The sequence below is a fragment of the Habropoda laboriosa genome, unplaced genomic scaffold (assembly GCF_001263275.1).
Source record: "Habropoda laboriosa isolate 0110345459 unplaced genomic scaffold, ASM126327v1 scaffold65, whole genome shotgun sequence".
In the NCBI taxonomy this organism is placed as follows: Eukaryota; Metazoa; Arthropoda; class Insecta; order Hymenoptera; family Apidae; genus Habropoda; species Habropoda laboriosa.
In genome coordinates this window covers 644,638-653,481 of record NW_017100254.1, presented here as the reverse complement: position 1 = coordinate 653,481, position 8,844 = coordinate 644,638, and the positions used below count along the sequence as shown (strand labels likewise).

Genomic DNA, 8,844 nt, shown 5'->3' with positions numbered 1-8,844 from the left:
TTCGAAATATCGTGGTGACTTACTTTTAATTATACATAAAATAAAATAAAATAAACATAAAATAAAAATACATAAGTATTCGTTCAAAAAATGACTGAAAGATCAAGACGGGTAAAGAAGAACGTTGACATCGATCTAACAAATTTCCATCGCGGAAAACAACAGAGAGATAATCGTTCCTCCGAAAAATCAAGGTCCACAGCGAACCTCCGAAAATTACCACCAGTTTCGATTTCCCCTCAACGATTTACCGCACGGAAAATAAAAAGAAAAGGCCCAAGAAGAGGAGCATAGAGTCGAACTGAAGCGAAAGAGATACGAGATACGGAACAGCGATGGGGAGAGCAGAGAAGAGGCTCGCATTACGTATTCCTCCGGCATCCCTCTTGATCTCCCCGCATTTTTATTGCACTTGCCGCCAGTAAGAATATGTTTTATTTATATTTCATATTTCTCTCTCTTTCGCCTCCCCCTATGGCCGGTTTCGTGACCACGAGAAAGCCTGATTCCCCAGATTCGCACAGGGTGACCACCACAGGACACCGAACGAATCGACAGGGGGATCTCTCTTTCATTTTTTTTTTCCTTTCTTCCCTCCTCTTCGTAATTTTACCCCTGTCCCCCTTTTTTCCCATCCACCCCCTCTTTCGGGGTTCAGAATCGAGGAATATCCTTTGTCGTGTGTTTCCTTTTTTTTCAGAAGGTATTTCGACCGTTTAGGGCGCACGAACGCATCGATACAGTACAGGGGAGGGTTGCAGTTGACCCAAATCATTCGATGGGATCACACGTCCACCCCTCCTTCACTCACATTTCGACTGATTAATTGGACACCGTGGACGACACTTGTGTTAATTCGTCCAAGTGCCATTTCGTCATTTAGCGAAATTGCTGGAAAACCATAGAGAACAAATTGGAAATTTGTGTAAAATTCGAACGGTGTTTATATTGCTCAATTGTTTTGTGGATATTGCGATCCTTTTTACACTTTAGAATTTGTAATTGTAACTTTGACATTATTTACTTCAAAGAGGAATTAAAACGTGACTGAAGGATGTGAAAGAAAGCGGTTTTGAAGTAAATAGAAATTGTTCAAGGGATCGAATTTATTATTCCAGCGATTGTTTGCACGAAAGAATAATTAAAGTGTGACTGAACGATGTGAAAGAATCTGATTTTGGAATAAAAGGAAATTGTTCAAGGGATTGAGAGAGTCGCACCGTGATATGCTAAGATAAATTGTTTAAGGGTGGTACAATATAAGAGAAGCTCTTTGTGAGAGTGTTCTATGGTACGTTTCATGGGAAGCGGAAAAAGAGTTGAGTTTCATCGAAATGTCGCGCAGCCGGCGACGCGTAAAGCCTCCGCGACTTTTCGGGAGGGTGTTACACGCAATTTGCCACACTTTCCTATAGTAATGACTTCCTCGGCCCCTTCTCTACGTGTTTTATGGATATCACACTGGCTGTGCATAACTTACAGCCGAGCGGCGATCCCTCGTCGAGCGTGAAGCGTTGAGACGCTCGGGAACACAAGAAGTAAATCACGTCTACTGATCGTAAAAGCGAAACATTGAAGAGTCGGGACGCGTTTATGGGCTCGTATACTGTATTCGATACAGTTGCGTCCTGTTAATCCAACTTTAGCTGTTCTCACAAAAATCTTCAGACACGTTGTGCTGCATCTTCAGAAGTATTTCCAAAATTAATCACACCATCTCTTTACTCCACGAATTACCATAAAGTTGCCCATACTTGTACTACGCCATTGAAATTTCCCTCTAGAGATAGACCAGCGGCCAAAAGTTTGGAATCACCTCCCAATTTTCATCAGTACTGAATCTGCTACTAATTTTTCATAGAAATTTATCTTATATCGATTGATTTGAATGATACAAAATTCGTTAAAAAATTCTTAAAGCTGCTGACTTTTTTCTGGGAATTTTTCTGTAACTTGCAATGCACAGTGATTCCAAACTTTTGGCCGGTAGTGTACATTATTGCTTTTTATCTCATATCGATTGATTTGAATGATACAAAATTCGTTAAAAAATTCTTAAAGCTGCTGACTTTTTTCTGGGAATTTTTCTGTAACTTGCAATGCACAGTGATTCCAAACTTCTGGCCGGTAGTGGTATGTTACGGATCGCGCAACCGCCCGTTGTCCCTCTTTTTGAATCAAACCACTCAAGGAATTTACTCGGGATACGGGACTTCGGTAGTGCACGGGAAATAATGCACGAAAGAGTTAATTATTTTAATATTTAATAGTAGCTATTTAATAGTAACTATTTTAATATATTAAACAGTAGTCTCAAGTCTTGAGAACAGAATGCAAAAGGTTTTACATGGATTCCAGGCTTCGATACAAATTATTTCTCTAAGTACCGTTTCGAGAGTGAATTCGTATACCTGCGCGCCGTGACGCACCGATGCGTTTTTCAAAACGGTGTACAAGATATCTCGAGTGCTACCTTAGCAATTACATTAAAATTTTACAGTTATCTTTACTATAATATCTATTAAGCATTGACGATCGATTTTGTTACATTTCCCCATTATTTTGTGAAATATAAATAAACAAGTAACAAACGTTTTACCGAAATTCAATCGTTAAATTTAAAATACCTGCCATTTTGTTAATTTTCATAAAAATTGAAATGTGGGATCGTCAATGCCTAGAGAATATATCACAGTTTATGACACTTTTGGGATTCTGGATATAGTTAATTCGATTTGTAGGAATCCTGTACACCAGTTGGCCATCTGGAAGAAAAGATATTCCGAGCGAAAGGCATAGGAACAAATTATTTTTTAAATATTACAACCATTTTTTAATAGTCCATAGTATAGTAAATTGAAATACAAAATTTTATATTAATCGATTATTCACGTTTTGCTGTACTGTCGTTTAAAAATCTTCTATTCTACCCACTTGTTACTGTGTCCTCACCCCTTAATGTATGCCTGTGCAAGAATGTAATGGTGTTCACTGTTCGAAAGAGTTGAGGTGTATCTGTCGTGTCGCTGGAAAACTGTCTTTTATTAACTATTGGCTACTATTTCGCTGTTGGTGTAATAGTGTATGTGGAGGTGGATGTGTGTTTTCCTGATTGGTCTAGTTATTTTGCTATGGGTGTGGTTTGTGAGGTGACGGAGAGAGGAATTTTGGATTTGTTTAGTTGTAAAATCGTCTTAGGATTTCTGGAAATGAGCAGATGCTGAAAAATAATAATGTTTACGATATCTCGCCCATGCGGTGACCGGCTGTCCAGATATCCTAAGTAAAATGGCTATTTTATTGAAGGTGGAAGGTTGCGCTCGGGTACGGAACTTTCGCTGGTTTCCTTTATTGCTTTAAAGGTCTACCGCAACTCGAGCGATGCCTGTTATACATGTGACAGATAGAATGAAGATAAAACTTTCAATTTAACGTGCAAGGGTCGATTAGAGGGTCTTGCAAGATCTTTGCAAGTTTTCCACTTTTGTCCATCTCCACTCTGTCACTGCAAACACCTCTACTTCGTTAACTGTAAAAGAGAAAGAAAAAATGACGGAGCCACGAGGCTCTATATATCAGTACACAAATGATTGCACATTATACAATAAAAGTTGCAACCACCTGGCAATAGTCCTTCATACTTAAACCACGAACTCTTTAACGGACCCTCGTACCTTTAGTTCTTGAATATTCAACTATTCGACTAACTCGGATAATTTCGAATACGAATTCGGATAATTCGAATAGTCCAATTATCCGATGCTGAAATCCGAATTCTACTGGTATTCGAATATTCGAAGTTGAAATCTGAATTTTACGGGTATTCGAATAGCTGAACAATTCGAAGTTATCAGAATTATTCGAATTATCTGTATTAAAAATTACCGAAATGATTTAAGCAGTTCGACTATTCGAAGTTTTACGGCCTGCTTTCTATATTTTAGAACTTTAGACATCCTCTTCCCTTAGACTTACAATATTCTCAGTTCTCTAGAAAAAGAATTCTTCCGTTTCCCTCCCCAAACGAATCCACGAACTCTTCCTTCCTCGTACCTCTGTAAAATGAAACAACAGTGGTAAAAATGAATCGAGAGGATCGAGGGAGGCGTATTCCCAGCGCGCAGCGTGTTATCATTAAGATATACATCATAACCGTGTGAAAACGCAAGGACTCCTCGGTGAGGATCGTTCAGTAAATGTACGTGAGTTGAAAATGCTCCGCGAGGCTGAGTAATTTCATTGCATATACGTGACACGGTGCCTCCTCTCTTGGACGTCCTACGCTCCTGGCGATATGGAAACGTGAATACACGCATACGTATACCAATACATACGTACACGTATGAACGTGTGTATACTTACGCGTGGGAATTTCGGATAATTTGATAAGGATTCATGTCAGCGCGAGATGCTTCTCTCTCCGTTGGACGTGAAATTCCTTATTCCAGTCGCACGCGCGCCGGATGGCTTTTAAATTCCGTGGCCCCCTTTGATGGGGGCCGCTTTCGAAACGACGACACAACAGCCACGTAAATCAGAAGTTTGATACGTTGGACCCGGTCAACAGGCATAAATCACACGCGGAAATTATATTCCTCTATCTTCTTTCCTTGGACACTGGGTAGACGTAGCATCTTCTTTATGAAGGTCGCCGAGCAACATCGAGGGCCTCCGCGTTTCACCTGTCTAATCCTGTTCGCCTCAGAAATTATGTTTCCGCGGCGGAGATCTGTGCGGAATAATGTCCCGTATAAATGACCACGAAGTGGACAGCCGGAGACTTGAGAACCGTCGAAAAATTGATGGCTGCTCGTTTTTATGGTTTGTGAAAGTGAGTGACGGGGAGAAATTAAGTTTCGTTCGGTTTAAAATTGATTTAGAGGTATCAAGTGCAGTTCGAACGATATTTGTGGTACTGAAGTGGTGGGGGGAAAAGTGGCGGTATTACAAATTGATGTCAAATGATAAAACTTTTTTTGTAGACAATAAAGGTTGGTCTAATATTGAATGTAATGATAATATTTAAGTAATTTTTTCTTCATAATATATCTTTGATAGTGTATAATTATAATTTAAAATAGGGAAGACGGTATGTTGTACTTTTTCGCGCGAGAAATTCTCAAGTCGAAACGCATGACACTGTAGTCATGTGACCATTTGAAAAGTTGAAGTTTATTTATTTCGCGCGGGAGTGTAATTCACGTAATTTGTATGTTTAATACAGTCTAGGGAATTGTTGGAAACGAGTTGTTTAAAACTTGCATTAAATCGTGGATTGAAAATTTGCGTAGTAACGTGTTATCGTAGCGTAGAAAAAGGCGGCAAACGTGTGTCGTGTGTACAACGTGTGTCGAGTGTACAACGTCTGTCAAGTATTATTTGATCAATTTAATTAGTGTTGATCGATGCTAGTGATTTATGTAATTACCGCAGTAATCGGATTCGTCATTTACACGGTGATTAAATTCAAAATCGAAGAGTGGGTCGAGGAATCAAGGTGCGTAGTAGTACACGTGATAGCACACGACATTTGAGGTTATACTACCTTATTGCTTCTCTTTTAAGTTACATTTTCTCGTTTATTTTGGATGACACTTCAGGATTCTGTTAAAAATAGTTTCCAATGTTTCAATAATATATATTTTGTGTAAATATCCAATCTTTAAAATATACAGATTCGTCTTTGGGGAATTCTAACTTGTGATGTACTTGTGTGTTTACAGAATGAGTAAATTAAGCCTTAAAAGGCAAGATTTGAGAAATGAGGAACTTGAGTGTAACAATCTATCCCCGATAAAACTAAGTAGTACCATTGAAATATCGAGTGATGAGAGTGATGGCTCTGAGGTTCATAAAATAAGAGAGAGTGGCCAAGAACCAGTAGTTTCCTCTACGTTGAATAAAAATTATAGTGAAGAGACACTGTTGAAGTTTCAAAAGTCAACAGACAGTATACAATCTGATGAAGACATAGGAGAACCATTATTTAACACAGATTCTAAGCCAGGAACTTCCATGTTTAATTGGAACCAGCAAAAGAAAAACTTTGACCGTAACATTCACACTGACTCTGACTCTTCCGACGATTCCAATCAAGGTTTAAGATGGTTCCAACACAAGAAAGACCACAAAAAGCATAAGAGTATTCACAAAACTGAACCTCAGAGTAAAGGTAAACTCAACAAAGATCCTGTGCCCCAAGTGGGAATACAACATGAGCAATTGATATCTGGGATCAGAGTGAAGCTTCCTGTGAAGCCCTACTCTTGCCAGGTTGCTGTAATGAATAAGGTAAGAGATCTAATAAAAAACAATGAAATAATGCACACATTATTTACTAATAAAGAATAACAATTGTGTTTATAGCTAATACAAGGCTGTGTAAAAAAGGAGAACTGTCTTTTGGAGAGTCCTACAGGCAGTGGAAAGACCCTGGCCCTTCTGTGCGGTGTCCTGGCATGGCATGATCATTACGTTGGTAAGTTTAATTAATTTTTTAATTATTCACAATAAACTTACCACGTCGAATTCACGTGGAGCTCAATATTAAGTGAAATATCACTGTGTTTCTGTGTACCCCTGACATTCTCGTATACCTACGATCGAGCATAGTTAAAAAAAAATCAAGCGTCAACAGTTTTCGTTTCGTACCACTTCGTGTCGTTGTCCTTCTCTCAGTGTTCACAGCGTTCTTGTGGCAGTTGGTCGTTATTACTCGTGTTTCGTTCCCGGACGGTGAATTTTCGTGTGTCGTGTGAATTTTTGTGAATTGGAACGTCCTGTCCGCCTCGTTTTATTAAACTTCCGAAAGTTTTGTGAACGTGGCGCCCGTCAGAAAGTTTGAAAGGACTCGCAGACAATTTCTTAACGTGTCACGAAGTCGACGTCTCGCGAAAGATGCAAAATGTGCCCGTCGTGCTGCGTCTTCGTCCTCTAAATTACTCGCTCGCGGAAAGTCGACAACTTTTCGGGAACTTGTTCCTGTCGTGAAACCATCGTTTCCATGAACGTGAAGAAAATTAGCGGTATCAAACATGGCGTAGGGGTGACCTGTGCGTGGGTGTGCCTGCTGCAGTGGTGTAGTGGTGAGTACTCTCTTTCGGTTTCGTTAAGCGTTGATACATTGCTAGCCGTCTTAAATTTATATTTGATTAGCTGCAGTAGTACGATTTCCTATTTAAAAGTATAGAAGAAATGAAGTTTCTTGAAATAAATTTCTTAAGGATTATTTTTGCAGAAATATTTCTTATGGATTATGTCATGGAAAATTGGTTGGCAGTGTATTAAATTTACGTATAATTAATACGTTCACTGTCCATTGAACTATATAGGGTCCGGCCGAATAATATGTAAAAGTGGGCATAACGTGATTCCTTACGAAAAAATCGAGTTTGAAAATCCGCTACGTACAGCCTATGTATTTATGCTGTTAGGGCTAAGATGCGGTTGGTCGAGCGACGTATAACGCGTATCATATTTGTAAACAATGTCGTTTAAAAGGTATCGAGCTCAAGAACAAACACAAGCAAAATTTTATTTTATCAACACGATACGCGTTATACTTTGCTCGATGAAACGTACTTTAGCCGTAACAGCACACATACGTACACAGTGGATTTTCAAACTCGATTTTCTCGAAAACTAAGACGAGAATGAAAAAATTTTAGTCTATATTTTTTTCTTATTTTTTCACAAGGAGTCATGTGTATGCTGTTACATATTATTCGGCAGGACCACGTACATGTGTGACTCAGGTCAGTTCGAAAGAAATCTGTTTGAATTGTTACAAAAATAATTAAATTAATAATGTTATTTAAGTATAAAGAATGTATTATAAAATGGATGAGATAATTTATCATTTCTTTGAACCACTAAGTTAAATTAATTTTGTACTTCCTCCTTGGACAGTGAACATGGTAATATACCTATACTTATTATTCATTTAGTATTAAGTATATATTTATTAATACGAAAATACGAGTTGAGCATAAAAAAATTCTTTGTAAGGTAATCCTTGCGAAAATAGTCCTAGATTTAATATATAGGGTGGTTTACTGTATCTCCGCGATTTCATTAAATCAGACTCTTTTATTATGTTTGAATATAAATTTCGTAGGAATTCGTAGCTTTCTTTAAAAATTTTGCTATAGTAACGGTGAACTCTCTAATTAGCAATATTTCTGTTAAATTCTCCCCATTGCTCCACTAAATCCAAAAACATTTCAATACAATCAATCATACCAAGAAATAATTATCAAAAAAATAATTAGTCACAATAATGAAAAAATGATTTGCCATTGTAAACCTAAACCTCGTTGAGTTCACGGTGGCGTGCGCTCGGATGTTTCATGCGCGAGGTATCAAGCGTGTAATCAAGGGCTCCCACCGCACTAGAAGGAGGACGTTAAAGAAGTTCCAACATGATGTCGAGGGGAGGGTTGCTTGAGCCGGCTATATCAGCCGTTCTCGACCATCGTATTAATTTAAATTACTGGGCCATTTCGGTTAGCCCTTACGTAGCCGGGCAATTCCGTGCAATCCTCCTCGTCGTCGTGGTGCATGTCGCTAATTGGTCGCGATTCGCGCAATTCCTAAACAATTAGAATCGAGACCAGCTCGGTACCAGCTCGCGAAAGGACGACGCGAGTCTCTTTTTCGCCAACGACGCAATTTCACCGGTGACTGTGGCTCAACCTCGTGTTATTATTTCACATTTGCATAATGGCTTGCGTCCTTGCAACTAGAGTTTTCTTCTGACTAAAGAAACTATCGTTAGAGGGTTGATTTAGGGGTATGTGAAATGGTACCGCTGGTAAATTAAAGCTTTTCAGTATATTCGTTTGT

At 38.7% G+C, this 8,844-nt stretch overlaps 1 protein-coding gene across 1 annotated transcript in view; it reads left to right on the top strand.

The window, feature by feature from the left end:
* The first annotated feature begins 5,724 nt into the window (after window positions 1–5,724).
* The window catches only part of LOC108572210 (Fanconi anemia group J protein-like), an 84,648-nt gene continuing 81,528 nt past the window's right edge, over window positions 5,725–8,844 (top strand). Inside the window, exons 1-3 of the mRNA XM_017934410.1 lie at window positions 5,725–6,291; window positions 6,367–6,478; window positions 7,732–7,754. Coding sequence (XP_017789899.1) covers window positions 5,725–6,291; window positions 6,367–6,478; window positions 7,732–7,754 — 702 coding nt within the window. The remainder of the gene's footprint in view (window positions 6,292–6,366; window positions 6,479–7,731; window positions 7,755–8,844) is intronic.